At 37.3% G+C, this 27,990-nt stretch overlaps 5 protein-coding genes across 25 annotated transcripts; 2 read left to right on the top strand and 3 right to left on the bottom strand.

Annotated features, from left to right (window-relative positions):
* LOC114877433 lies at nucleotides 1-4,584 on the bottom strand. Of its 12 annotated transcripts, none has more exons than XM_029190018.2 (8): nucleotides 4,416-4,584; nucleotides 4,147-4,323; nucleotides 3,767-3,927; nucleotides 2,327-3,456; nucleotides 1,887-2,101; nucleotides 1,609-1,815; nucleotides 1,327-1,486; nucleotides 1-884 (listed from the first exon to the last, which is right to left on the bottom strand). In XM_029190018.2, the coding sequence occupies exons 7-8, from the start codon at nucleotides 1,480-1,482 to the stop codon at nucleotides 54-56; spliced, it is 987 nt and encodes a 328-aa protein (XP_029045851.1). In that variant the 5' UTR covers nucleotides 1,483-1,486; nucleotides 1,609-1,815; nucleotides 1,887-2,101; nucleotides 2,327-3,456; nucleotides 3,767-3,927; nucleotides 4,147-4,323; nucleotides 4,416-4,584; the 3' UTR covers nucleotides 1-53. The 12 variants fall into 12 exon arrangements, 11 of the variants coding, with proteins under 11 accessions (XP_029045851.1, XP_029045852.1, XP_029045855.1 ...); XM_029190019.2 differs by having other exon boundaries at nucleotides 1,913-2,101; XM_029190022.2 differs by lacking the exon at nucleotides 1,887-2,101 and having other exon boundaries at nucleotides 2,327-2,417; nucleotides 2,486-3,456.
* Nucleotides 4,343-5,797, top strand: LOC114877435 (U4/U6.U5 small nuclear ribonucleoprotein 27 kDa protein). 2 transcript variants are annotated; one of them, XM_029190024.2, is made up of 5 exons: nucleotides 4,343-4,432; nucleotides 4,591-4,693; nucleotides 4,956-5,097; nucleotides 5,211-5,371; nucleotides 5,466-5,797. In XM_029190024.2, exons 3-5 carry the CDS (start codon nucleotides 4,967-4,969, stop codon nucleotides 5,660-5,662), a joined length of 489 nt encoding a protein of 162 aa, XP_029045857.1. In that variant the 5' UTR covers nucleotides 4,343-4,432; nucleotides 4,591-4,693; nucleotides 4,956-4,966; the 3' UTR covers nucleotides 5,663-5,797. The 2 variants fall into 2 exon arrangements, with proteins under 2 accessions (XP_029045857.1, XP_029045858.1); XM_029190025.2 differs by having other exon boundaries at nucleotides 4,950-5,097.
* LOC114877427 (Fanconi anemia group I protein) lies at nucleotides 5,660-12,240 on the bottom strand. 3 transcript variants are annotated; one of them, XM_029190001.2, is made up of 22 exons: nucleotides 12,153-12,240; nucleotides 11,202-11,346; nucleotides 10,955-11,122; nucleotides 10,625-10,851; nucleotides 10,361-10,557; nucleotides 10,167-10,303; nucleotides 9,878-10,098; nucleotides 9,436-9,809; nucleotides 9,219-9,345; nucleotides 8,831-9,138; nucleotides 8,544-8,738; nucleotides 8,264-8,421; nucleotides 8,028-8,192; nucleotides 7,811-7,968; nucleotides 7,525-7,724; nucleotides 7,286-7,453; nucleotides 7,017-7,191; nucleotides 6,740-6,956; nucleotides 6,586-6,658; nucleotides 6,354-6,497; nucleotides 6,136-6,234; nucleotides 5,660-6,012 (listed from the first exon to the last, which is right to left on the bottom strand). In XM_029190001.2, exons 1-22 carry the CDS (start codon nucleotides 12,193-12,195, stop codon nucleotides 5,872-5,874), a joined length of 3,840 nt encoding a protein of 1,279 aa, XP_029045834.2. In that variant the 5' UTR covers nucleotides 12,196-12,240; the 3' UTR covers nucleotides 5,660-5,871. The 3 variants fall into 3 exon arrangements, with proteins under 3 accessions (XP_029045834.2, XP_029045832.2, XP_029045833.2); XM_029189999.2 differs by lacking the exon at nucleotides 12,153-12,240 and adding an exon at nucleotides 11,541-11,743 and having other exon boundaries at nucleotides 11,202-11,485; XM_029190000.2 differs by lacking the exons at nucleotides 6,136-6,234; nucleotides 12,153-12,240 and adding an exon at nucleotides 11,541-11,744 and having other exon boundaries at nucleotides 11,202-11,485.
* Nucleotides 12,053-14,463, top strand: LOC114877431 (tubulin alpha-1 chain-like). Of its 3 annotated transcripts, none has more exons than XM_029190010.1 (4): nucleotides 12,053-12,092; nucleotides 12,614-12,776; nucleotides 12,880-13,093; nucleotides 13,184-14,463. In XM_029190010.1, exons 2-4 carry the CDS (start codon nucleotides 12,774-12,776, stop codon nucleotides 14,308-14,310), a joined length of 1,344 nt encoding a protein of 447 aa, XP_029045843.1. In that variant the 5' UTR covers nucleotides 12,053-12,092; nucleotides 12,614-12,773; the 3' UTR covers nucleotides 14,311-14,463. The 3 variants fall into 3 exon arrangements, with proteins under 3 accessions (XP_029045843.1, XP_029045841.1, XP_029045842.1); XM_029190008.1 differs by lacking the exon at nucleotides 12,053-12,092 and adding an exon at nucleotides 12,322-12,414; XM_029190009.1 differs by lacking the exon at nucleotides 12,053-12,092 and adding an exon at nucleotides 12,434-12,539.
* Nucleotides 14,441-27,698, bottom strand: LOC114877429 (protein hu-li tai shao). 5 transcript variants are annotated; one of them, XM_029190003.2, is made up of 15 exons: nucleotides 27,036-27,649; nucleotides 24,086-24,562; nucleotides 23,781-23,967; nucleotides 23,306-23,688; nucleotides 22,771-23,223; nucleotides 22,535-22,671; nucleotides 22,327-22,444; nucleotides 20,690-20,803; nucleotides 20,449-20,541; nucleotides 20,173-20,368; nucleotides 19,894-20,031; nucleotides 19,721-19,792; nucleotides 16,300-16,367; nucleotides 15,420-15,548; nucleotides 14,441-14,880 (listed from the first exon to the last, which is right to left on the bottom strand). In XM_029190003.2, the coding sequence occupies exons 2-14, from the start codon at nucleotides 24,194-24,196 to the stop codon at nucleotides 15,435-15,437; spliced, it is 2,184 nt and encodes a 727-aa protein (XP_029045836.1). In that variant the 5' UTR covers nucleotides 24,197-24,562; nucleotides 27,036-27,649; the 3' UTR covers nucleotides 14,441-14,880; nucleotides 15,420-15,434. The 5 variants fall into 5 exon arrangements, with proteins under 5 accessions (XP_029045836.1, XP_029045835.1, XP_046143037.1 ...); XM_029190002.2 differs by having other exon boundaries at nucleotides 15,420-15,563; nucleotides 27,036-27,646; XM_046287081.1 differs by having other exon boundaries at nucleotides 14,441-15,563; nucleotides 27,036-27,647.
* Nucleotides 27,699-27,990: the final 292 nt, after the last annotated feature.

Genomic DNA, 27,990 nt, shown 5'->3' with positions numbered 1-27,990 from the left:
ATAAAAAGTATTAAGGGAAGAGAGAAGGATGGAAGAAGAGAAGAGGAAAGGGACTAGAGTGAAAAAGAAGATTCGAGAATCGTGTCTAGCTGGAGCGTCGAATATCTCGGTGCTTGATCCATTAGGGTTGCTTCTTCGTAAGTAGGAGGCCGATCGTTGGGATTCCTTTTTTTATCAAGCGTTTCTCTAGCTCGCCTTCGATTATTAAGAGCACGAAGAATGACTATAAATGGACCTAGAAGCAGCATAATGATTCCAATCACAAGCATAATAATAGCTATAGCTGCTCCGATTCGATTCACGGGGGAGCGGCGCGGCTTCGTTTCACTTTTACCATCTCCCGTCGTTTCGTAGGTTGTTATATCATTGACATCGTGCTCGAAGGATTTTCTCCTGTCTGGTCTAGCGAGATTAGCGGAGCCGGCGTTTTCAAATTCAAACAATATGTTCGGCGTGATATTATTTATCACAGTGTTTTCCGTATCATAAGAACGTTCATTAGACGCAAGCGAAACGATAACATTCTCTTCATGATTTATATTCTTAATTTTATTTTTATTATTTACGTGAACTGCCACGGTTTCGATAGCACGTGCGCCTCTAGTGTCGTATTCATGACCAACTGTCGTAGTTATTGTTGTCCGTTCTCCGATTGTTAACGTTTTCTTAAAACTTTCTCGGTTAATATTACGTGTTCGATGAGAGGGGTGCAATTTGCGCGATAACCATTTGTTCGACGTAACATCATCAACGTTATCAATAGCGACGTTTGTCCATCGCCGAGTGCCGGTTTGGTAGACTTTTATTATATGACGTCGACTACTGTCTGTAACATTCGTTGCTTCTCTAACAGATTCTTTTCCGTTCCATCTTGCGAGCTTATCCTGCGAAAACAGTATCCGTTCCGAATCTTTTTCCGAAATTTGTTCTTGTTATTCGTTAAAGAAACGCACGCACGAATGCTGGAAAAATGGCAATTAACTTAGAAATTGAACAAGAATACCGACAAGCGAACATGTCGTTTTACGTTATTAGATAAATATTTTGTTATATGCCTTCTTTTCTATTTCCTTCTGCGATTAACGATGATCTTTAAAAAAAAGAAGACCAGTCGTTTGTAAAATATCACTAAATGATCAATCGATATACGTATAATAAAATGAAACGACATCTATGTAAACGCGTGTGTTCCTTCATGTTATGCCGCATTTAATTAGATATCCGGATAATACCGTTCAAAAAATCCTGGAGATCATCGCGTCATATCATATCGTTAGTGTAGAATTCGTGTGTATAATATTTTTCTAAGCGATTAAAATGTCGAACCTGTACGTCAGCAGTATCATTTCGCGGTTTCATTTTTTCACGAAGAGAGATGGCACCTTTTTGAAGAAGTATAATCCCAACGATACTCCAGATAGTCAATTGAAAGACTATTATCAGTTTTGGAGTCCATTTGTTCGTTTCTAGATGTGACGACATTTTTCTAAAAATAAAAAAATAAAAAAAAAAATAGAAAAAGAAGAAGAAGAAGAAGAAGAAGAAGAAGAAGAAAAGAAAGAATAACGAAGATATGGCTCATAGATAATGTAAATATCTCTTTAATACCTGAATAACAATCGAATAAATAGTCAGCAGCAATTTGGAAATCGTGTCGTCGCGGTCGAAGAAAAAAAAAGAAGAAAGGAATCTGCTCGACTGTCCTCAATTTACTCAATTTAATATACAAATGTGAGTCTAGTCACCCTATCCGTTCTGAAAGTGATTACGAATCGTATCAGTTTTTTCCTCTTTTTTAAGATCAAGGTATCGATCCTGTAAAAGAAACATATGCATAATTTTAGTATTTCCTATACATAATTTAGTATTTAGTATTTAGTATTTACAAGCAGGATGATGACAAGCAATTTACGTTCGGATAAGTAATGTATTGTTTATTAGAGCGAAGGAAGGATTGCGAACGAGCGACAATCGTCGTAGAAAAATCAAAACTAAAGTGTCCTCGTGTCGTATCACATTGACACCATTTTTGTCAGTTGCGTTTCTACTTTCGCTTCTAAGCAAATATCACAACACTTGGATCAATTTGCTCTTGTTTTATCTAAAAGAAAAGAAAGAAAAGAAAGAAAAGAGGCAAACAAATAGCCATTTGTAAATACAATTCGACATACGTGTTGATTTTCCCTCGTACTAAATTTCACGCTAAACGTATAGGTACGTGTATACATACACATATACATGGATGAATATAAGTACTTATATACATACATTTAGAACATTCATTACTAAACCAATCCGATGACCAATATGATAACTTTTATTTTACCTTTGAATGTCACGTATCCTCTCTTCTTCTTCTTCTTCTTTTTCCGTTCTTCCTCTCTCTTCTTATCTCGGTATTTTTGTGTAACAACGCACTGTGTGTTAAAACGTTGTTGATCAAAATCGATTGACACGAACACATTACCGTGATCTCGTTACGTACATGCTCGTGTTGATCTATAACGATCGATCGTAACTGTTTTTCCACGCTCGTTTCGCTGTTCGCTCGACCATCCTTCGATCGGTTAATCGTTTGGTCAGTTTGTTTGTCGACGAATAACGCATACGTCATTCGTAATATTGTATGTAAGTATGTACATATATGTATACATCGGTGTAGTCACGTCTCGTGGATCGTGCCGTGGGTTCTTTCGTTCTTGCATTCTATTCGTTCTTTATTTCCTCCTCTCCTGCGCTTACGTGGCTTTCCTTCGTCGTTTTCTACGTTTCGCTGAATTAGGAGTTTAATTTAAATCACAAGAATTGCATGAAATACGTTATACAACAGACTGCAGATAGAAGGAAGTAAAATTGAAAGAAAAAGATAATTTAATTTGCAAAGAAAACAAAACAATTATTTAAGGATCTTTTAAATAAAGTTTACAAAGCAACCAAATCTAAGGAACCTATCTGTAATAAAATATGATCACACGTACAGCAGTGAAAATCAAATTAGACTCTATCAGACAGGTACTTGCACCCTTCGCACTTTTCGCGCCAAGGACTTATGGTATATCGTACGATAAACGTTAAAATTTGTCGTTTTAAATTTTGTAAAAAGTAAGTTAAAGAAAAAAATAATATAACGGAGAGTGCATCTTCGATAATTTACGCAATTCTTCCGAATGAATACTACTTTATATATACATATATAATACATATTCTATATAGTTTTTTCATTGTTATTTCAACAAACGCATAACTACGTTCATGTGTGAATTTTTGTCAAATAATTAAAAATTCCGCATAAGTAAGTACTTATGCGGAAGGATACTTTCAACACGTCTAGTCACTTGGACGTTCGCGAAAGAAATAGCGAGATCTTCCTTCCCGACGAAGACCGGTCGGCACCGCTTCGGCATTCCTCGGTATATTCCGCTATCGGCCGATACCTAAGCAAGTACACGAATAGGTCTAAACAGAAATAATATTACGATGTTCAAAAAAGAATGTTATTAAATTAAAAACAGCAAATTGTGTAAAACAGTACTAAAAACATTCAATAATGTTTAGGAACTTAACGATAAATAAAAGAGAAAACAATACGGATTCTGCTGTTCCACTTTCATTGTGCATTCGCGACGTAAGCAAACATTTTCAACTCGCGTATTTTTGAAGAAAACGTCGAATTAATGTCGAAGATCAAGAATTCAGACTTCTCTTCGATGTTTCTTTCTATTTTTTGTACTGTTAACACCCGATCGGCAATTTAATTTAATCTTACCTGTTGCAGACACGTGCCAAACGGACGAAGCTTCGAAGAGGACTGTTGCACTCCATCACAATCTGCGCAACGCACCCTTCAACGATCAATCTGATTGGTCTAAATAGGAGGACGCCATAATGGAATGACCAATCACAGGCATTGGTAGAAACTACGAATTGCTTTGAAAGATTCGTTGAAAATTATCAACGCCATATTGAAATAAGGTCAAGATTACTTTTTTCACTTTAAAGCATCGAAATATAAGAAAGAAGATAGAAAAATACACAAGATATTAATGGTATTTAATAAATTATCATCATAAAAACAGAATAAATGAGAAATATGTTATTTTAATTCGTATCTATATCGACAAAATAGGATATAAATTTTCAGCTTACGCATTTCGGAAGACAATATGAAAATGATGTCAGAAGTCATGACTCCGGTCTTCTCTTCAACTTTGTCTTCTGTTTCTTGTATTTTTGATACCTAACAATTTAATCACATACTTACACGAGCTGCGAATGATTTCGCTGTCGAGCCATGTCGAGCATACTAAACGAATGGACTGCGCCCTACAGAAAAAATGAGGAACTAAATTTCTGGTCTGTTTTACCTTTTCGACGTCTTTTGCGAGTGAAAATCGTAATTCTCAAATTTTTTCTACCTGGATAATGGAGGCTTGTATGTACATTATCCCTTGTAGGCGAGTCTGATCCCCTATTTTCTTGACCGCTGACAGACATAAATTTCAATTCTTTAGGGTCTCCTGATCACGTCCCTCCAATTTTTTTCCATTCTGTTTAGTAACGACGACGTAATAATTGAGAACTCGTTTCTAGGGATTTTTCTAGGGACTGTCGGTAAAGTTTTCAACGCTTACATCGCCATAACTAACAAGTACATACCATTTTCCCTAGAGGGACACCGAGCGTGATCGAAGGGGTAAGTACATCCATACATATAGTATACATAAATACGTAAACATAACCTGGTCATTCTACAAATTATATATATATATATATGTTTTTAAACAATAATCAAGCGTATTTCGCATCCATTTCGACATTTTGTATTTGAAATGATATTTTGAAAGACAAATCCACAAGAAAGAACGCATTTGTGTGTTTAATAATTGCCGTGTTTCTAACGCGTTGTTAGGTTAGTTTATACAATTATACATATATGTATAAATTGTAAGTAACAGATATAATAAAAATGGGACGCAGTCGTACACCTTCGCCTGGAAGAAGAAGAGATCGATCTCGCGATCGGGATCGGGATCGAGATCGGGAGCGAGAACGTGACAGAGATCGAAGAAGAAGACGTTCGCGTGAAAGAAGAAGAAGGTATACAAGTAGTTTGTATACACCTATTGAATTAATATTGAATAATACACCTAATTGAAAAAAACAGAAGCACAATGATACGATGAATACTTGATAATTTTACATAATTTTAGATCAGTCGAACGAGATCGTGTAAAATCCAGGGAGAGAGAGAGGGATCGCGATCGTGAACGAGAAAGGCATAGACGTTCGTATAGTAGATCAAGATCGAGAGACAGAGACAGACCTAAACCAAAATTAAAGCCTACAACAGCAGAACGTCCTGTGATTACAGGTAATATAAATAGCGAAGAAATTGTTGAAAGAATTTCACGTTGAACACAGATTCGAAAATTAACGCAAAAATTTTTCAAATAAACCTATCGTAGAAGCCGATCTTCAAGGGAAAACGCCTGAGGAGCAAGAAATGATGAGGATAATGGGTTTCTGTGGTTTTGATACTACTAAAGGGAAGAAAGTCGAAGGGAACGATGTGGGAGCTGTACATGTGATCTTAAAACGAAAATACCGACAGTATATGAACAGAAAGGGAGGCTTCAACAGACCATTGGACTTTGTTGCATAAAATTATAAATGCTAAACGTTTATTAGTCGCGTAAAACTATGACGACAAGAAAAAGTATACAAGTAAATATGAACGATGTAACGGTGAAGTTAAGAAAACAAATATCACCGAATTTTATGTGTAAAAATTGTCGACTCGCAACGGTAAACGATTCTTTGTTAATGAAAATATTTGAAAATTATACATTTTGATAGGCAACGTTACGAATTTTAATCCAGAGCGTTTTCATCCTCCATCCTCGGCCGTTTTTTTGCAACTTTTGTCTCGTTAGTATCATCGTCGGATCCATCTGCGTTCAAGCTCTGATTTTCATTATCAGTGTTTTCCGAGTTCGAAGAATCAAGCTGTTCCTGAATCAAAGGGACAAAGAATTGTACAGTGTATTGAAATGAAAAAAAAAAAAAAAAAAAAGAAAGAAAGAAAAAAAAACGATTAAACGATTAAAGTGATCTTTTTCATTGCGCTCTCATTACCAAGCTCACATCCATTTTCTCAAGATCTTCGACCAGTTGTGGATTCTTAATTCTAAAATCTCTCGTTACGCTACGCTTCATGTAGTTTTCTAATGGTACCTGTTCGAGTGGATTTAAAGAAAGTTATAATTAAAAAAAAGAAAAAAATGAAACGAGTCCAGTAAACACAGTTTTACTATATATTGTAGTATATGTATATTACAATACTTGATACTAACGCTCGTTTTTTTGCCAAGTAGTAAAATTTCCTTGTTGAATTGTTCAATTTCGTAAACCACGCGCGGTATTACTTTGGTTTCTTTTAAGATTTTATTTCTTTGCGCGTGCGAGTCAGATTTTGAGCGAGCTTTGTTTTGATTTTCCTTTAAAAAATTAATTTTCAATAAAAGAATAAACCGATCGGAAAGAAAAGGAAAGAAAATAAGAGAAAAATCTTCAACTTTGGCATACCTCCACGTACGTTACCAAATTATAAAAAGCAGATTTTAATGGTTTACCAGCTAACTGAACTACTTGAATGAATCTGTAATATATCATCGATTAACGAAAAATTATTATCTTTATTTATACTATAAAGTGGTATAAGTTTCAGAAGAACACGTACTTGACCGCTTGAAATGCAACATTCTGTCCGTTTGACTTTACGTAAAAGTATTTGGTAAGATTTCCAAGCAAATGATAGAGATATTGCAAATTCTTAAACGTAACATCGGTGCATGGGCCTGGATCGATTGATGTATTAGCTAATGTACAAAGTATTTGAGCGAGTCGGGACAATTGCTTACACAGATTTCGTTCTTTCTCTCTTAAACTGTTGTTCCCTATTTCGAAAATATAGATACAGTATTACGTAACAATACACTCTGAAAGTGTGTACTTACAAATTTCGCTGATCGTTCCAGATGCTCGAACGACAGTGTCTTCCGCTTTTAATCGCATCAATAGCCAGGAAACGTTATTCAGCTTTTCTTTTATACAACCGTTCAATACGTTATAAATTTGTAAAGCGGTATCTTCTCGTATAACTTTATATTGTTTATTTACATTTAAGTCAACCTGGTTTTCAATAAAAAAGCAAAGAGAAGAAAAGCATCAACTTTGATCAGAAAGATATTTTTCAGAAGACAACATGTTCGTGATGACTGCTTACATCATCGATAGCTCCAACTTTTTCGCATAATTCCAGGCAAATTTCGTGCAATGACTCTCCATATTCTTCGGTATATTCTTCTAAGCGTAAGAAAAACTGCATAATCCCAGAAACGATCGAATTTTCAACATTCTCCATTTGCGTGATTTTTCTAAACCATTCGAGTATCTTTGAAATAAACGAAATTAATTTTATGCGAACAGAAAAGTAATTCCGAAAAAGAACGTTTGTGTACCAACCTTCTCAGAATGATAGTTTTCAAAGTTAATTTTATACGTAAACTGTTCGATTATTTCCAATAAAAAAAACGGTATTTTCTTTCTCTCGTCAATATTTCTTTCTTCAACCAGTGAACTTTCCAACTGACATTTTAGCGAGAAAATAATTTCTTCTAATTTTAAATTTAGATCTTTCGATATTGTGTCTTTTCTCGATAGTACTTGCAACGTGAAAGAATAAATGCACACGAAAGCAATGACGACGTTGTTAAGGTGTAATAGAAAAAATTCTTAATTAGATACATACAAATTGAATCGAGAAATCGTGATAACTCCTCGTGCGACAGTGATGTACATGCACAGCAAGAAATTTCTTTGAAACATTGCAAAGCTAATACAGCTGTTTGTTGATCGTTGTTTTCCAGTATATCGTTTAACTTTGATACCAAGTGTTTGTAAAGCAATCTAATGAAATAAGAAGAAGCTTTTCAATATCAAAGATACCGAATTATGTGTTTACTTACCCAGCGATCTCGATGTACGCGTTCACGTAGCGGTCGTTTTGCTTTCGAGAAGCATTCGTGATTAATTTTTCACGTTGTAACAGTTGTTCGCATGTTTGAAATATGTAACAACGAAAGTTTGAATTTTCCTGAAACGCAACCTCCTCGGGAACCGTAAAGGATCGTCTACAGTTGAAAATAAATGAAATTAACTAAGCTGATTCATTCGTAGTTGTTTCGTTCTTTATTATACTTACGAATATAATAGTGTTAAACTTTGACGAATCACATCCAAATCCATGATGGTATTTGGTAGTTTAATGCTATTCGATTTTCCAAACTTTCTAGTCGTATTATTCATATCCTTGTTCTTTTTGGCTTTATTGTTATCGAGTTTTTTCATTTTTGTAGATTGCTACCAACAATGATCCGACAATGAACAATGCGAGTATAAGAGGAAGGAAGAGTAAGGAGGAAGAAGAAGAAGAAGAAGAAGAAGAAGAAGAAGAAGAAGGAAAAATCAAGTTTAATCTTTACCATTTTAATAAAGTCAACAGATCGCGTGTATCCTTTAAACAAATCGTCGATCTTTCGAAAACTTTCCAGATTGCCTTTTAAACATTCTCCTATTCGAAATGCCATTAAGGCTTCGTAAATCGTGATGGCCATACCAAGATTTCTGACTTTTATCTGTGACTTGGATAAGTCCCCGAACAGATCCGTTTCGTGTTCCTAAGATGATCGAAACGTAAAGAACGTTCACATATTAATAGAACATATTTAGATATTCATTTCTATGTTTACACGTTGAAACTTTTCATTACCAGACTTAAGTGTTCCATTTGTGTAGCTATCATTTTTCTACACATCAATTCTAAAGCATCGCGTACTTTATCAAAGGCAACCGATTTCCTTGGCATCGTACCAACATATATTTTCTGTAACGCGAATATTAATTCCGCAATAGGTTCTTGTGGAACTATCTCCGTTCCGAGTACGTTTGTACACAAGTCGAATTTCACAGGTGGCAAAACATCATCATCCGTATCTACATAGAGATTTAAATGCGCCAAGAGCATGTCTAATACGATTTCTGTTATTTCAGAATTTTTCATCACGGTATCGTACAATCCTACGGAAATGTAATTTCCTTTAAAAATAATAACTATTCGTTGAAGAATCGTTTCGCGTACGAAACTTTTTTCTCTTTACCTTCGTATAAATGCAATCTGACCTGAAATTCGTAAGTAAAACTCTTTTTCAATATATCCAATATTTCATAACATAGAGTTTTTTCGCATTCTGATTTGTCTCGTTGCGAACTATATTCTAGAGTTGCCTAAATCGGGGGATTAAAATAAAAATTCAGCTTGCAACCATCGATAAATGTGATAACTATTATCAGCTCGATTGAAAAGCGTGTACATACTTGAGTTAACGTCGATCTCAGGCTAGAACTGGAACTGGAACTAGAACTAGTAACGAATTGAAGCGAAGAATTATGACGCTGACTTAGTCTGAAGCTGTCCAATGAGTGCATTTTCGAGTATTTTAACATCTCTAGAAATCCAGTAACTGCCATTTGCCGTTTCGATACACCTTTTCGGTAAAGGGCTTTTCTCAAAGTCAAAAGAAGGTTTTCTCGTATATTAGACGAAACACGCATCAATGGAAAAATAGCGTACAACACTTGATTGGCAACACCATCAGGTAAAAAGAGCAAACGTTCAAGAAGAATAATAATCCAAATTTGATGATCCAAAACGATCAGTGATAATTCACGACAAGCGTAGTTTAAACAGTCTGAAATGAAAGTATACGTTCAGCCGATATTTCTGTGATAATATCACGTATTTTCATTTTGTTATTACCTATATAATGTGTTATCGATGTACCACCTGCAACTATTTTATTTACCAATTCCTGCATCACAGTAGCAACCGTTTCATGACGCTTTTTAATTACTTCTCGAATTATTTCTCCCCCGATGCACCACACTATTGTTCCGTTATTTTTCAATTTTTGGTCCGAATTCATTAAAGCAAAGGCTAAATTTATGAATCCTTTTAATATTAAGTGACGATCTTTGTTGCTAGAAGATGAATTGTTCTGCCGAAGTAGATAAAGCAAAGAGATAAGAAAGAAAAAAGGTTGCATTACCTGCACTCTATAATTTGTCGTACAACTCGGATAATGTTGCAAGAAGAAGGTATTAATTGTCTCAACCATGCGCTTCCTTTTCGTTTTTCTTTCTCCAAACTACTATTAACAATAGTTGATCTCAGTATCTCGAAGATCTATCGAATAGACGTTTCAGTAAGAATACCAAAATGAATTTAATCGAACGTTATTACCTGTTCTTCGTAGATGCTGGAAATTGATATTAATACAGCGAGCATGAATGGTTGTAATATATATTCGGAAGCGGAAGACACGTTTTTCAGATAGCGAATAAAATCTTTCATATTTTCGTGATTCAGCTGAGCCGCTTGATATAAATAGTATAGTACTGTACTCTCTATGTCCTGTACTTGTTTTATACCGATTATACCTATAGAAATATAGATCCAAAGATTTTTATACCACGTTTAGTCTGTTCTTTCCTGTTCTTTACGTACCAATATCTTCTAGGCTATCCTTATCATGGTGAGAAACTGCTTTGGAATAACAAGATTGGAAATATTTGTTCAGGGCATCCAAAAGATACAAGCTCTCTCGATCTCTGCACAACTTTAGCATTTGATAGACAAAAGGGGGTATTTGATCCAAAGAAAGGTCAGCCAAAGTAGAACATAGCGCTTTTAGAACTTGGTTACGATCAGTTTTACGATCCAAAGTCATCTCTCTTTACGTGAAAAGATTTATAAAAGCTTAGTTTTGAATTCGATACTTCCAAACGCTAGATAGTTTAATAATTTACGCTATACACGTAAAACAAGATGATTTACCCAAACATTTTTGCCAAAGATGGTAGAAGATTAACGTTCCATCGATAATTACATATCGCCTTAACGATTAACGATTTATATTCGTCGCCTGAAACTTGAGCACCCATGTGAACGATATATTTTTCATTTTCAAGCATTTCCAGCAAGACAGGCAACAAATCCTTCCAACTAAAAGAAGAATCGAATTTAGAAAAAGAAAATGATTGTAATTGGAAAAAACATGATCAGAAGAATGAAACTGATTTACCTGTGCAACTCGTCATCGCTGTTACGAATACTAGCAAGGCAAAAATCAACAAGTTTAACAAGGTGTTGCTTGGAATATTTCGGAAAATCAACAATCATTCGATTGACGATCGCATCCACCTGTCCAGCTGATATTTTAACATTTCCTAAATCATTCAAAACAGCTTCCATTAAGACGCGTCGTTTTAACTGACAAGCTTCCGAGTCTGAAAACTCTTGCAGAATATCATCTAATATTTTTGGAGCATCCAATTTAGAAATGCTGTTGCGTATTATTTTCACGAGCTGTTAAAAGACTGTTTTTAGGAAAAATATTAAAAGCTTTTCAACGTTCGGTTACCTCTTCAACGTTCGAGTCTCGAATAAATGCACGCAATTCTACTCGATTCTCACGGTTTCTTAAATTTTGAAAATGTTGATACATATTTTCTGATCGTTTCAATCAGATAATCGCAATCGCAATCGCAATCGCAATAATTAGGTAATTATTCTAAACGAGCGTCGAAGCCGGTCGCTGTCGCTGTCAAGCATGTCGAGCGTATGTATTTATATAGATATATAGGTAATGAATGAACTGCGCCCTAGAGAGAAAACGAGGAACTAAATTTTTCTCATCTTTCGCGAGTGAAAAATGAACGAAATCGTAGTTCTGAAATTTCTTCTACCTGGAGGCAAAGAATGTTAGTCTGGTGCCGCCGAATTGGACATACGATTCGCAGAAATGTTTATATTACGAATAAATTAACGCAGGTGAGTCCGATCCGGCATTTTCCTGACCGTCGACATATATCAATTTCAATATTTTGTAACTCCTCCAGTTTGGGAGTTGGACCTTCCTCTTTCGAAAAAGCCCTCACCCAGCCCCAAATGTTCTCATATAAGGACGAAAAGTGTATGTAGTCTTTTTATTAGATCCATTTTTGCTGGTAATGTCAACGCGGTGCTTACTTACGATTAAATGATAGATACTTGGACCGCTTGAAAAAGGGATACATATCACGTTACGTGTTTTGTGCAATTGAATTGTTCAATTGTCGTTTGTTGTGTTCAGCAAGATTGAACTTACAATGTATATACGTATATGTATGTGTATACATAGTTGAATGAATAATGGAAGACGGATAAATATAGTTGAATAGAGGTAAAAGTAGAACAGAGAAATTTACATCATGGATTTCTCGTTCAATTGGCTGTGGCGTACACGACTTGGCTAGGTAAGAGATGCTATGCTATTTATATCCGCTTATTAGATTTAATCTTAAATGCGACGCAAGTATTGTGAAATTCATCGTTGAAACGTATCTTCCCGTCCATTTGGTCGAGTTAAAGTTTTACGATGGTACGGTAACGTATAGATGATATTAATTTTCCAAAGTGATCATTAACTACTTTGTTACTTTGTGATGATTTTAGAATGACTCGAAGCAAGGGATATAATAAGAGGCCAACGACCGTTCCTTTACTGCGTCATTAAGTTGTAATCGTTGAAGGAAGAAAGCAGCGTGTCCATTCGGTCGATATTGTTTTTACGGGTAAACGAATTGTTTGCGTAAGACACAACTACTATTTTAAAATGGTAAGAAAATGATCAGTACTAAATTGAAAAAGAAGAATAATTTAAATGTTAATAGATATTTTTCAATCTGTCTGTTATTTATTTATTTATTTATTTATTTCAGCGTGAATGCATATCCATCCACGTCGGTCAGGCGGGTGTTCAAATTGGGAACGCCTGTTGGGAATTGTATTGTTTGGAACACGGAATACAACCAAATGGAGAGATGCCGTCGGATAAGACGTATGACGATAGTTTCAACACCTTCTTTAGCGAAATTAGTTCCGGTAAACACGTACCTAGAGCGGTATTCGTCGATTTGGAACCAACAGTTGTCGGTAAGGGAATGAATAATAGATTGGATCGTGTAGATCGTGTAGATTGAGGAGACGCGATGATTGAGATTGTCGTTTTGGTAACGTTCACAGACGAGGTACGAAGCGGAAAATATCGACAACTTTTTCATCCAGATCAATTGATCACCGGTAAAGAAGATGCAGCGAATAATTATGCCCGCGGTCACTATACAGTCGGACGAGAAATCGTCGATTTGGTGATCGATCGGATACGGAAGTTAGCGGATCAGTGCACCGGATTGCAAGGATTTCTAATCTTCCATTCGTTCGGAGGCGGTACTGGGTCAGGTTTTGCTTCGCTGTTAATGGAACGTTTGTCGGTAGATTATGGGAAAAAATCGAAATTAGAATTTGCTATTTATCCGGCACCGCGTATTTCGACGGCAGTCGTCGAACCGTACAATTCAATTCTGACTACTCATACGACTCTCGAGCATTCCGACTGCGCGTTCATGGTCGATAACGAAGCGATTTTCGACATTTGCCGGCGCAATTTGGATATCGAACGACCAACTTATACCAATTTGAATCGGCTGATCGGTCAGATAGTTTCCTCGATAACGGCTTCGTTGCGATTCGATGGCGCGTTAAACGTCGATTTGACCGAGTTCCAGACGAATTTGGTTCCATATCCAAGAATACATTTTCCTTTGGTTACATACGCGCCGATAATATCAGCGGAAAAAGCTTATCACGAACAACTGTCGGTTGCCGAAATCACCAACGCCTGTTTCGAACCGGCGAATCAGATGGTCAAGTGTGATCCTCGTAACGGCAAATACATGGCTTGTTGCCTCCTCTACAGAGGAGACGTTGTTCCGAAAGACGTCAACGCCGCTATCGCTGCGATTAAAACAAAACGGACGATACAATTTGTCGATTGGTGTCCAACTGGTTTTAAAGTCGGTATAAATTATCAACCACCTACGGCTGTACCTGGCGGCGATTTGGCCAAGGTACAGAGAGCCGTTTGTATGTTGTCAAACACGACAGCCATTGCCGAAGCTTGGGCTCGCCTCGACCACAAGTTTGACCTGATGTACGCAAAAAGAGCGTTTGTTCATTGGTACGTCGGGGAAGGCATGGAAGAAGGCGAATTCTCCGAAGCTCGCGAGGATCTCGCAGCTCTCGAGAAAGACTACGAAGAAGTAGGATTAGATTCGAACGACATGGAATTAGACGCTACTGACGAGTATTGATTTTATTTTCAAATCGTCTAGCTTCGTTAACAAAAAAATCATCATTTGTATTCTCGTATATTCTCCTAAAGAAAGAAATATGGAAGAAAAGAAAAAGGTTGCAATAGAATAAAAAGGATGAAACTCGTCATTTCTCGTAAATTGTAGACGTAATCGTTTCGTTTTTATTGCATTACACAAACGGGGCTGGGGAGGCAAAATTAAATAGCGGATTAAATAGTTTAGCGCGACGCTTTAACAAATTAAAAACGTAAAAACATTAACAGTACAATATAGTTTCTTATCGTAGACGTAATGCGATGGCAGTCTTGAGAGTCCTGGAAATATGCTGTGTGTGATTGTTGTATGATTATTTCGGTTTTTCAATTTCCTATTTACTATTTTCTATATTCTATTATCATTCGTTTCCGGGGTATATGAATTTTTAATTCGCATTGCGCGATATCCTCGACTCCTCTTCTGCTCGCGTTTTTAATCCTCTTTTAATATATATATATATATATTTATATATATATATATTCGGTAATTGTTCTCCTTTTATTTGCGATAAGCTTTTCCACGTGGCAGTGTCTGAAAATAGAAAAGAATAAAAAGAACAAACGATCGAGAAAACGAGATTTACTAGTTACGTAAATAAGTATACACGATTTAGGGGCAACGCGCGCGATTAATACCATCGTCGAACGTTGATAAGAATAAATTTCTGTAATATCTAACTGGCGACTAAATATACGTACACGTGTATATATAAAATACTAAGTTTGATGCATCTATGCGAGTTACAATAGCGCCAGCCGAGATCTACTATTCTAACGATAAGAAAAAAAAGAGAAATGCTTAGACGTTGAAACCATTAGCCTACCTTTTCTTTTTTTGTTCAAAGAACAAAGTAGAGTCTTTTTGGACTTCCAGAGCATACATAGAAATTTAAGTTTGTTTCATTTTCTATGCGACGCGATATTGTTATTATTATTATTATTATTATTATTATTATTATTATTATTATAGCACTCGAACCACGAATTATTCGGAAACAAAAAGAAAGAAAAAACGCGTTTAATCCAATCTGTAATCGAATGGCTTCAGTTTTGAAGATATATAATACGTACCAAAGTTAGAACTACCTACGCCTCGATTGGCTTCTTCTTTTCCTTCTTCTTCTTTAGGAAGGATGGTGTCCTAAGGCCTTTTTTCTTCTTCTTTTCCTTCTTCGGTGACTCTTCGCTAACGCTCACATCCTGCGACATGGAACCCTTAACACGGAAGGTCCCAACCGTAACCATGAACCTTGTTGCATGCACATGCAAAACAGCAATCTCTCTCCCCTTTCTTTCTTTCTTTCTTTCTTTCTTTCACTAGCCCATTTTTCTACACTCTCGTACACACCCCTTTCTTCATCATCTTTTCTTCAAGTTTACACACATATACACAGGCGCACAGCGACAAATTCTTTCCTCTTTCTCTTCCCTTAACGTTTTGCATGATCGTTGTTTTGTATCAAGAAAAATCCTTCGATTCATGCAAGCAAACACTAAGTATTGGCACACTAGCTTGTCCAAAGCATCATATCATAGTTAACGAAAGCAGCGAATGCGCAGACTTTTAGAATCTATTCAGCAACGAAAATGATTTCTTCGATTAGAAATTTTTTCAATTTCGTACTCGATCGTTTTGCGTTTTCTAGGTAAATTGAATTTCGAAGGAAAATATAGTTTCAATCGTTCCTTAAAATATCCCGTAATATACTTGCTCGATAACGGTACGGTGCGACTTCACACATCCAACATCCTCGAGCTTTCTTCTCTCTACCGTATGTACATGTTGGATTTTTCTTCACTTATTAACATTAGCTAGGCTAAATGCAAAGAATCGTAGCCTTTCAAATTATGCACGTATACTTCGAGAAAAGAGATTACATACGTTTCAAATCAAGCTCGAGGAGAATAGAGGAGACATTTAAAATAAAAAAAAAAAATACAAGTAACAAACCTCTTTACTACTTTGAGAAAATGTACTGTGATGTGCATCAGAGTGATCGCCATTCACGGTATTTTCTCCTGAAACATAAAAAAAATATTCAACGTGTTACGTGTTAAATTGAAAAGATCCGTTTAAGCTAGTAAGTGATTCAGTATATAAAGCCACAGTTCGACGAAACTACTTAGCACAAACTGATCATTTGTCGAGTATAACGAATCGTTGATGTTAGCATGATGTGTGCAATGCACGCTTACCTTCGACAACAAAATCAACGTATGATTGATCTTTCCTCTTGGAATGCTTCGATTTTGAAAGCGTACCAACGAAAGCGAAACAACGGATTATAAATTCGTTTGTTTTTCCTTTTTTCATTTCTTGTAAATCACACGAAATAGAAAGAAAGGTTTATTTCACATGTACAAAGTATGCTTTACGTGCAAAACGAGTGTCAAGTAAAAAATGAAAACATAAAACATGGTAGCGCAAACAGCAATCTTTAGGAACATAGGATTAGTACGAATCTTATGTGTGTTAACAAACCAACAAACAAAATAAAAATGTCAATTTCGTACACAACATTACTTTGTAGTTCTGAAAACACTGAACTCTTCGAATTGATAAAGGAGAGAGAAAAAAAAAAAAAAGAGTATATAACACAACTTTTTCGGCAAAATTAAAAAGTGAAAGAAACTGAGAATATGTGAACTCGAGAATTGTACGATTCTACGAATCATAAAGAAAAATTAAAACGTTTAATTGTCGCCGTGATAATTTGTTTCTTCTAGTATTTTCTTTGAATCTATCATCGCATCGTTAACTTCTTCGTTTATAGGCGATAAACGGAAACAGTGTTGTTCATCGTGATTCTTCATCGTGCAAAACTCGGTGCAATAGGTACACTCAACGTCGAAATTGTTCTCGAGTTCCATTAGCATTTCTTCACTTTGAGGACAACTAGTCGTACTCGTAGTATCTCGGAGCAAAGTAATAAGAGAATCGGACGGTTTTCCTTCTTGAAGAAAATTCTCACTCTTTTCAAGATCGCTACTATTTGAGAGAATTATTTCGTTAGCATCCACAATAGTTTTAGCGCAATCAGCCTTCTCTACTCGAAAGTTCAATCGTAACGCTGCATCATCGACGTTTGATGCTATCGTACAAAATTCGAAAATAGCAGCTGCACTTTCACGACTAGTAGGTTTAGCCGTCTCAATTGTTTCAGAGAATTTTACTGTCGCTTGGTCCGTTTCGATCAACCTCTCGAGAGATACGCTGAATGGAGTTGAAGCGATCTGGGAACCGCTGCTGGTTCGAGAATCAAAACGATTACGAGAATCTGCCTCATCATCGTTCGTAACGACACCGTCTCGTACTTCTTTTAGTTCTACGTTAGCAATGTCTTTGGCACTCTTAAACGAACAATCGATCGTTTCGTCGCGCACATCTATCACGTGATGTATAATCTCGTCTACGACCAAGAGCTGCGAGTTTTCCTCGAGACGGTTGGTCGTGAAAATAGTTTGTCGTGGTGGTGCATTTTGCGGCTGAGAAAAGACGCGATCGTCTTCCTTCGTTAAAATCGAGGATGAGATTAAATTGAAATTGAAAAACCGAGAATGGGCAAGGGAACGATAGAAAAGAGTATCGCAAACTCTCTGGAAAATCTCATCTAACAAAGAAGAAATACTCGCAAAAGTATCGCAGGCGTCAAGTTCGGCGATAATTTCGTTCGCACTGTCACTAATACCGTTTCCAAACAATTCATCGTTCCTCTCTACTGAAAAGTGAAAAATTGCATCAGAAGGTAATTCCTTCGAACGAATCTCGAAACGTTCGCTATCGGAAGAAACCTCATCTCCGATTTCCGTGCAAATTTCATCAAACGATTCGTACGTATCGCTACCGTCGTCATACGACGAATCGAACCAGTCGCAATTGTATGTCGCTTCTTCGTATATACGGTACTTCTGATTCAAACGTTCGCCCATTGATCGATCCAAGGTAAGTGTGCGTTCGGCAGACATAGACGACATCGACGACATCGACGACATAGACGACATAGAGGTCCGTTCCTCGTTCGCATTCTCCTGATACTCTGGGTCCAGCAATGGCGTTAAACTGTATATCAAACTCATATCGGTGGAATCCAAGTTACACTTTTTAGAAATTTCGAAACTTGAATCAAGCAAAACGTCTTCTGTTTCTTTTCTTTCCGTCTTCGTTTTCGATCTCGTCTTTGACGAACAAAAAGTGTTCACATTCTTACTGTCGACACTGGCTTTTATTGTTTCGACAGTTTCGACAGTTTCGACAGTTTCTCGTGTCTTTTCGTCGTTCCGTTCGTAAAAGGAAACCGACAAAACAGGAACGTTCTTCTCACGATCAACAACTTTCGATGAATTTCCGTCACCTTCTGTTCTTAAGTGCAACTTTTTCTCTTTCATCAGGCTCAAAGACGAATTCGATAGAACGACCGGTGGATAGGCGATCAAGGTAGGCGTCAATCGTTTTGCAACAACACCGCTTCGAGCTATTTCTAAACGCGGCTCTTCGCTATATATTTCCGAAAACTTGTCTTCGCTTTCGCTATCGCTATCGCTATCGCTTTCACTGCAGTACCTGCTCGACGAATCACCATCTGCAACCACATTTTGCCCAAAATATACACTATCATTGTATTTCAATATTTATTTTCTTCTCTCCTCCACCTTTTTTTTTTTCTCTCTCGTGGAGGCAGAAGATACTCGTTATGATCACGGATGCTCACACCTGCGTATCTAAAATCTTTTCTCATTACCTGATAGAATAGCAGCTTTCGCCATGGTTTTATTCGAACAAACAACGAGAAACGGTTGCTTATTGTCGCGATCTCGTATACCTTTTATCCATTTCAACGATCACCACCTTTTATTTTATAATCAGCGAACAAAAGTAAAACGACATCGCGTTATTATATGCTGCAAAATACATATGTAATAGATGGAAACACAAAACAATGGTACAACAACATTCGGAGAAGTAACGTTTGAAAATTTAGTAATAAACGTGATCGTGCATAAACTTAACAAACATGCGGATATATGTACGTGAATGTGCAGGTATTACATGCGGCAAGGTGCAAGCGTTAGTGATCATAAATAAAAAACAAAGAGAGAAAGGTATAGACATGTATGGAAATGTATAGTTAGAAAGCAAGGTAAAAGTGAAGAAACTTATCGATGAATCGGGTGAATCGTAACATATTTAGAAGCCCCTTTCCTTCTTTTCTACTCGGTTAATTCAGAGGAATTTAACGTACATTGCATTGTACATACGTACCCCATTTTTCCCCTTCCCCTCGGCTTTATCTCTCCGAGAGATAAGAGAATCATCGTTTACGATTCAAACCCACCACAAACATACAAGTTACAAGCCCGATAAAATAACTTACCGTCGCTCAATACAACTTCAGGTTGACTCGGTGCAGGCACTTGTTTCGTCTCTATTCGCAATACTCGAGGTTCTGAAAACGATCGAACCGATTAATTACATACCTTTTCAATCGGTTCACAGACAAATTGTTTATTTACTGTAAAATCATTGAAACGACTCTCTGTTATTTACCGTCTCTGCTTTCTTCTTCCGTTTCCGAAGTTACCGATACCGGTGACTGAATAGGACTTTTGGCAGTGCTCGATTCGTGGGTTGCACGGCTGACATTAAACGATGACAATGCTTCCGATTCTGACTGCGATTCATCGTCTTTATAACAAAAAAATAATCACCGTATCAAGCGTTTGTCGCGGCTTTTCTTGTATCAAATATGTGAATTTTATTTTAACATGCTAATCCTTTTTTTCTTTCTTTCTTTCTTTCTTTCTTTCTTTCTTTCTATACACTCACAAATATCTCCTTTTTGTTTGCGTTCAATTTCCTTTTTGTACTGGTCCAGCTCTTGATCGGTAACAGCATCGAAAGGATTTTTTGCATATGGAGTTTTGTAAACCATCGCATTGTGTTGAAAGCCTCTTTGAATGATACCTTTGCTGGCTGCCCCTACCAACACCACTTGTTCTCCTGTTCCACTGATAGTTGCATCCTAACGTACATCGCGTTTAAGCGAACATTTACGTTAGTATAATTTAAAACGATTAAAACAGGAAGGGAATATATTTTTACCTGCATCTTTTTCGCTTCTTCCCAAGTAACTCCTTCCAATATATGGGACTGAGGTCCAGCCGATATTTTATCGGCTCTACGATAATCTTTTATCTAAAAAGGAACAAGAAACATACCTCGTGGTATACCGATATAATTAACCACATCATATGTATATGTACTACCTAATATGTATGAAACGCGTTTAAACGCGTTCATTGAATCAAATGCGGTGTTAATCAAAATTCATTTTTTTACTTACCTGTTGCTGTATTTGCTTAAACTCCTTTGGATTGGTATTTTTCGGTACGAATTGAAGGGCACCTTCGATCTTCACCGGTGTACTGGTATGGGTCGGAGAGCCGTCTGACACCCACTGCGCACAAAACCAGAACGTTAGTCGACCCCTACTTCAAAATTCGACACTCGACATTCGACATAGCATCGTAAAATTGAAAATTCATTAATTCATCTGCGTATGCTATGTGTGCCTGCTTTCTTGATAATCTTATTCTACTTTATCACCAGCTAAGTTTTCGCTTATTCAATTTCACTAAATAATTTCATGCTTTCACATTTACTGTCGATCGCAAATATTTCCTAAAAAACAAAAAAAAAAAATAATAATAATAATAAAAAAAAATATTATGTATCCCCCCCTGCCCCTCTACGCAATTTTTCATTCCTATATTTTTGTATTTTGACTCTGTAATCCATCTCTGTCACTACCGGGGTCGATCGATCTGGTTTTGTAAATGCAGTGGGGACCAAAAATATACATTGCCTCAGGAATGACACAATTAACAGGCACACATTCATACACAGCTCCGCGACTACGATAAGCCAACCGAGAATCGCGATATGTCCGAGGCAGGCCATTGTATGATTTATCTTTGTGCTTTTACGTTAAAATAATAATGATGCTCGAATGCACCACAGCAATTCCACTTATTAGGAAACCGACGAAATTAAATCGTGCAAATCCATTTAGTTTTATCTTCGTATTTATATGTATGTATAACACACATCGTTGTGTTGTTTCACCATTAAAAAAAAAAAAAGGGTTATTTCAATTTCGAAAAATTACCTATACACGATGAACAGTAGGCATATATTTATTTGTATATTAATAAGCTACAAGAGAGAGATGCAATTAAATTTATATGTAAGTTGAATAATCATTAAAACACACGCGATATCGTTACGACATTTAGCTAGCCTTGCGTTTCGCACTCATTACAAACTGATTATTTAAGCTTTCTTAAATGATCGTCGATTCGTTTATCATTTCTCCTTTCTTCTTTTTTCTTCTCCTCCTTTCCTCCTTCATCTTTTGTTAACATTCTCGTTACGTTTTCTTTCATAAAGAATCGCGCGTTGGCTTACGTTATTTCCTCTTTTCTCTTTCTTTCTTTCTCTCTCTCTCTCTTTCTCTTATCCCCCACACCCCTCTTTTTTCTTTTTTCCCCGCCCTATATTTATAAGTTACACAACCTATTCCTCTAATAATACATAAAACATAAATTGGAATGTGAGAAATAATATGAAAATTACAAATAAGAAACAGATGATAAAGCAACGGGTAATTGAATGATATCAAAATCAAGCCGCGCAAAAAATTACGCAACCACGAGCTAAACAATATTTCTGAAAAAGTGAAAGTATCATCTCTTTCGTCGTCAAATGTTCACGATAATATAATTAAAGAGTAATTTTCCTGAAATGACTTGTTTAAAAATTAGAAAATTCAATATCTACCACAAGTATCGACAATGATTGAGAAAAGTTTGAAAAAAAAATTCTTGCATTAATTTTTCTTGCAATTTTCTATTGTTTAGGAACACGCTTTTATATGTATATCTACTATTCGTTTTTGTTCTCAAAAGTGATAACTTCTACCTTTGTGATCTTTTTCGGATCAGGAGTTCCTGTTTCGAGTATTTCGACCTTCTGATAGACGTTAGGCGAATTTAACCAACGCGATCTATCCGTCCCTTTGCGACCTCCTTTCCAGAGTCTGCGAAACGAAGGGGAAAACAGGAAATTAAAAGCTTCCTTTAGATAGCGTACGTATTTTGCCATCTCTTTCTACAACGCATGCACTTACCCTTGTTTATAGAGTTCTTCTTCCTCAAGCAAATATCCCAACGACGAAACCGCCGGAGGCACTTCAACGTCGTTTCGAGGTCGTGGAGGTTCTCCTTTCACCAACGGATTTCTATAGATGTAACCGGTACGGAAACCCTAAAAACGGAATCGAACATATTATCCAAGATATTCTAGAAAGCAGAGAAAAGGGAGGAGGGAAATTGGAAGAAAGGAAAGAAATATTTGCATTTGTACCGCATTATCGAGCATTCGCATGAGTGCCTCGAATTCAGTTCCGCCGATTCGCCAGCGCTTTTCAAGTTTCTCAGCAAGAGCTGTACTATCCGATATCGGTACGGTCGATTGTTGCGGTGTCGGTGGTTTTCTCGAAGCCTCGAATATGGCTTTTTTTGATTCTTCCGAAATCAGATTTAAATTATCCAAACCAGCGGGCATTAGCTTTAACTGAGTCTCACAAGCTAAAACCATGTTATAAACGTTAAAGAAAGCTTCCTCGACGGTTTCTCCGCAACAGAGAGCACCGCGATTCGTTAACATCATCACTTTGTTTATCGGTCCGAGATTTCTCGAAATTTTTTCCTTTTCCTCGGGTTCGAAGGATCCACCTATATACTGATGCGTGCTTACATCTCCTATTACTATACTTTCTTGTCCGATCGGCAGCAATCCGCACTTTAACGATGAGATCTATATTGTACAAGAAGAAATATTGTACAAGAAGAAATATTGTAAGATGATAGGAAAGATCAGCTTTCTTCTATGTACTTACGGCGGTAACGGACGGAGTAGTAATATGAACGATGCATTTGATATCAGGTCTTGCGGCATGAATCGTCGAGTGCAATTGAAATCCTGCCACGTGAACCCCAAAATTGGTCGTTCCCTGCTCGACGATCGATCCCTGCATATCGACCTTGATCAAACTCGAGGCAGTGATTTCGTGGTATAACAAGCCGTACGGATTAACTAAAAAATGTTCTTGATCTTGATTCAGACGCGCCGTAATTTGTCCACCGACACCTTGAGTCCAACCGTAAAGATCCAATAATCGGAATACCGCAGCCAATTTACAACGCAGTAGTTTCTCTCCTTTCGCGTAACCCATGCTTTCGACACCGCGTATATCGTTGATCGGTAATACGCAGTTTGAATCTATAACAAAATATTATTTACAATTAGACGATTTTTACAATTAACGAAATACATATAATCTTGAAAATATTATCTAAACTCGTTAGGCTTACTTTTAAAGACGTTCCCATTAAACCGAGCACCTTGCGCACCCATCATGTCTGAGATTTGCTGTAGCAGACCCGATGGTCCAGCACCGTCTTTCATTTGCGTTTCAATGATGCGTTCCAACTCCTCTCGAAACAATCGTGAATTCATCATCATTTCGACCCTTTTCCTCCTCTCCATTTCCCTCATATCCTGCATAAGCGTTAGAAAATATATGTATATTTTACCTAGTTTTACACAGAAACTTAATGAAATAAAGCAATCCACAATGTCTTAACTTTTTCTTCCTTTCTTATCTTTCATATCTTACCGCATCAATGTCGGCGGGTCGCATCTTACTTTTTTCTTCTTCCGTTAAACCGTCCATCACTCCATTCGTGTGTGGTTCAGACAACACTGGTTGCGGACTTGTATCTGCCATCTTCGACACCCGCTTTACCGTTCTTTGCTTCTTTCTTCAACAAACTCTCTTCTATTTTATTATACCTATATTGTGTATTTCCTATCGTCCTTTTCCTTTGCTTAGCTCTTTCAGCGTTCCACCACCGTCACTGTCACAACTACACCACCACCACCACCACCAACAACAACAACAACAACAACAACAACACTGTTGTCGATGCCACCATCGGTATTTCAGCCGTCGCCGTCGCCGTCACCGTCGTCGTCGTCGTCGTCGTTGCCACCGCTTTCACCACCGCCGCCACCGCCACTACCGCCTCCGCCTCCGCCGCCGCCACCACCACCACCTCCCTCCTCGCCTTCCAACCCCAACGTTGGACGTTCACTGAAACAATTTGTTTTAGATCAATTAAACACGTATTATAGGATTTTATTATTGAAATTTAACTTAAAAATATCCATTTTTTTTCCATTATCCATTACTTTTCGTAAAAGTAATCAACTTTTAGTTACCCTCGTCTACCGGGTCTGAGTTTTTAACAGGAAAGATAAGAAACACGATACGAAAAAAGGAAGAAATGTCAGCATACGATCGATAAAGTTGCTGGTAACAGAGTCGAGTGTAACGCGCGTCGATTGCGTTAGACAGCAGGGGTGAGTACATATATTGTAAGTAAGAAGAATCCGTAGAGCGACGGAAATCGTACTTGTCTTTTTTCAAATTCTTCCTATGCTTATTTATACCGTGCTCTCATTTTGTCCTATGTTTCTTCTACTACGTTCCACATCCCTCTCTTTCTCGTCCTCTTCCTTTCATTTCTCATCAGTTCGTATCACTACATACATATATGTATGAATTTCTTACGAGTTTCTACACCGATTACGAGGACAAAGGTACATACGAGTATATCCATTCACGTAAGCAGGGATAACAATAAATCTGTTTAATCAATTGAACTCAATGTTTTACCATTATCTAAAAGTATTCTAAGAGAAATACATATGTACTCGGTTAAATACTCGACGCCGACACGTTAACGTCGGTGATAATCTCTTCTAACTCTAACGGCTCTTAATTCGGAAGCGTATGCTTAACCCAAATTCATAACTTCCGTGAATTCTAAATTAAAAAGAGGCAAACCATAGAAAACCGATTTCATACTCGAAACTGCATCAGCGTCTTTATCATTGCGCACACGATGTATGTTTCTCTTATTAAAACACTAATTACACGAGAAGAGTGGATAACGTATCGAAATAGCAAGATAGTGAATATATGTATATGTATGTATGTACATTGCGCGCGAGACACTTAATGCGGCGCGTCCGCTGATTCTCGACACGATGATGATGTCATAACTTAAAACGTAAAGCTCACAATCGTTCGTTCGTTCGTTCGTTCGTTCGTTCGTTCGTTGGGCGGTACCGTGCCTTGTTAATACGAGTTAATCGCATTCTATATACATTTACCCTAAAAGAATATGCAATATAAGACAATAGATATGTACTTTCAAATAAAACTGTTGCAACGAATCGTTCGATGATGCATCGGTAAATCAAGGAGCGATATTGTGTATCGAGAGATTGATTAAAGAAAAAAGAAAAAAAAAAATCAAATAGATAAAGCGACACACAGAAGAACACACAGGTGAGCGTGCCTTCTATAGAGTCGAAACCCGAGAGCAACCAGTTTATTTCCAAGCGACGATAGATTGCGCGCGGGCGGTTCTTGCTTGTTAGGAGAAAAAGAAACGTTCTTCGTCATTCCGAAATATGCATTAACTTTCTACGTTCGTGACATTTAAATGACATCGTTTGCACGAAAAGTGCAAAAAAAGTGCATGGCTTCATCAGACACGCCTAACGCGTTCATAATAGATGTAGCTTACAACCATTCGGTCTACAAAATAGTATCGATCATAAGGACGCTGAGACGAACTCGGTGTACGATTATTCGTTCGAATACGCCCAAATGACGACTTTATAACGTATCGATAGATTTCGGGAAAAAAAAAAACAAAAAAACAAGAAACGTAAAAGTGTTGTACAGAAATGAGCACGCACTCACACTAATTTAAGGTTACGAAACAGAATCAACTTTTATTTTAGTCGTACTTTAACGAGCTTCGCCATTGTGATGCATTTTGATGCCTTAACAGTTAACAGATCGATTAAACGCACTCGAGAATAAAAAAAATAAATACGAATCGTTCACTACTCTCGACGCGATAACTCCTCTCACCACTACACACTATTCGCGTATAAATATGAATACGCTATTTCTTTCGCTATGAAAGTTCAAAGTGACCAACAGATTCTTTACTCTGTTTGTAACGATTCGATTCGATTCGATTCGATTCGTTCCTCAATTTATACGCAGGTTTTAGGAAATATTGCGGTAACGCTGGAATAACTGAAATCATAAACATCTTGACTGAAACTTTTATATGGAACGAAAGAATAACAGGAAAGATTGTTCGTTAATGGAAAAATCAGAAAGAAAAGAAGGTCAATGGTTTAACAATGCAAATGGCGATACAGCGGTAGAGTGTAATGGTTTTTAATGGCGCGATTATGACGAATATTTTTGATATTGGCTATCGAAATACTTTCATCGGACGTTTGAAGATTAACGAAAACGATACTGATAGCAATCAAGGATTAGGTATTATCCGAAAGCACTGACGCGTACGAAAGCATCGGAGATTGCCGCCTAATCGACGACACACCCCTTAACGCTACGTCATTCCTGTCAATTATTTGGAAGAACGCGATCCTCTCGCAACTGAAGTAGTATCGCAAATTTCCAAACAATTTTTCTCGCTACATATTTATCGTTGTGGCTTGTAAAAACTTACCTAGCACAAAATCGCCAGCTATCGTAGAAAGTTGTTATATATCCGTCGTTGTTCGGGGAACCGTTCGACTCGTCGTTCGTATCACCGAGCGGTCGTTCCGTTCGGTGGACAGCTTCCCCGCCCCCGTCGCCGTTGATGCTCTTCCGGCGGCTAGTAAACCTTCCCCAAGCCTTCTCCACCTCTTCGTTCTCTCACACTGCCAACCAGTACCACTGCTCCTGCCACTTCCACTTCCACTTCCACTTCCACTTCCACTTCTACTTCCACCTCCACCAATATTCTCTACTCCACTATGCACTATACACTATACCTGTCGCTGTACGCTGTACGCTGTACGCTTTACGCGCCTTTAACTATGCACCTTCCTTCACCGTAATCGTCCGCCTCGTGTATTCACAGTTTTTAACCTATATTTTCTTGCAATCCTCACGATCCTTATTTACGACAATCAGCTTTTTCCTACTTTACCTTTTTCACTACCAAAGATTCAGACAAACGATTGTAGACGATAAATTATAATTTCGTAATGTTACGCAACTCTATTATATCAATGTCCTCTTCATTTTCTCCTTTACTAGCGATAAATTTCTTCGTTTTTATCATACTATAGATACACATACTATACGATGCTATAGCAAGCACGTAGGTTGTGCGCAGTATACTAATGCGCAACTAATTCACCAGATTTTCCTAGCAATTCAACGAGAGATCGATTCTCGAAACCGTATCAGCCGATTGGTTATCGTATCCAATCAAAAGTTTTCATTTTCATTAGTTGGTGATCATGGAGAATCGATATTTTGCGATCAGTTGGTGATGCGAGCGTCGAAAACATTTCCGACAGTTTCTAGAAAAATCCCTAGTCGCGAGTTCTCATATTACGTCGTCATTTCTAAACAGAATGCAAAAAAATTTCAAGAACATGTCCAGGAAGCCATAAAGAATGGTAGTCGTG

This window comes from Osmia bicornis, chromosome 9 (assembly GCF_907164935.1).
Source record: "Osmia bicornis bicornis chromosome 9, iOsmBic2.1, whole genome shotgun sequence".
NCBI lineage: Eukaryota > Metazoa > Arthropoda > Insecta > Hymenoptera > Megachilidae > Osmia > Osmia bicornis.
The sequence above is the reverse complement of the archived record's forward strand: the minus strand, read 5'-3'. Positions and strand labels throughout refer to the sequence as shown.

Coding starts and splice junctions, on each gene's coding strand:
- LOC114877433 (XM_046287083.1), bottom strand. CDS start 1,482: ATGTCGTCACATCTAGAAACGAACAAATGGACTCCAAAACTGATAATA. Junction 885..1,326: donor ATGATACTGCTGACGTACAG/GTTCGACATTTT, acceptor CTGTTTTCGCAG/GATAAGCTCGCAAGATGGAA.
- LOC114877435 (XM_029190024.2), top strand. CDS start 4,967: ATGGGACGCAGTCGTACACCTTCGCCTGGAAGAAGAAGAGATCGATCT. Junction 5,098..5,210: donor TCGCGTGAAAGAAGAAGAAG/GTATACAAGTAG, acceptor ACATAATTTTAG/ATCAGTCGAACGAGATCGTG. Junction 5,372..5,465: donor AGAACGTCCTGTGATTACAG/GTAATATAAATA, acceptor AACCTATCGTAG/AAGCCGATCTTCAAGGGAAA.
- LOC114877427 (XM_029189999.2), bottom strand. CDS start 11,624: ATGTATCAACATTTTCAAAATTTAAGAAACCGTGAGAATCGAGTAGAA. Junction 9,346..9,435: donor TGAGATCGACGTTAACTCAA/GTATGTACACGC, acceptor CCCCCGATTTAG/GCAACTCTAGAATATAGTTC. Junction 8,739..8,830: donor AAATGGAACACTTAAGTCTG/GTAATGAAAAGT, acceptor CGATCATCTTAG/GAACACGAAACGGATCTGTT.
- LOC114877431 (XM_029190010.1), top strand. Junction 13,094..13,183: donor TTTGGAACCAACAGTTGTCG/GTAAGGGAATGA, acceptor TAACGTTCACAG/ACGAGGTACGAAGCGGAAAA.
- LOC114877429 (XM_029190005.2), bottom strand. CDS start 24,196: ATGGCAGATACAAGTCCGCAACCAGTGTTGTCTGAACCACACACGAAT. Junction 22,672..22,770: donor TGCGAATGCTCGATAATGCG/GTACAAATGCAA, acceptor TTCCGTTTTTAG/GGTTTCCGTACCGGTTACAT. Junction 20,804..22,326: donor ATCCGAAAAAGATCACAAAG/GTAGAAGTTATC, acceptor TTTTGTGCGCAG/TGGGTGTCAGACGGCTCTCC.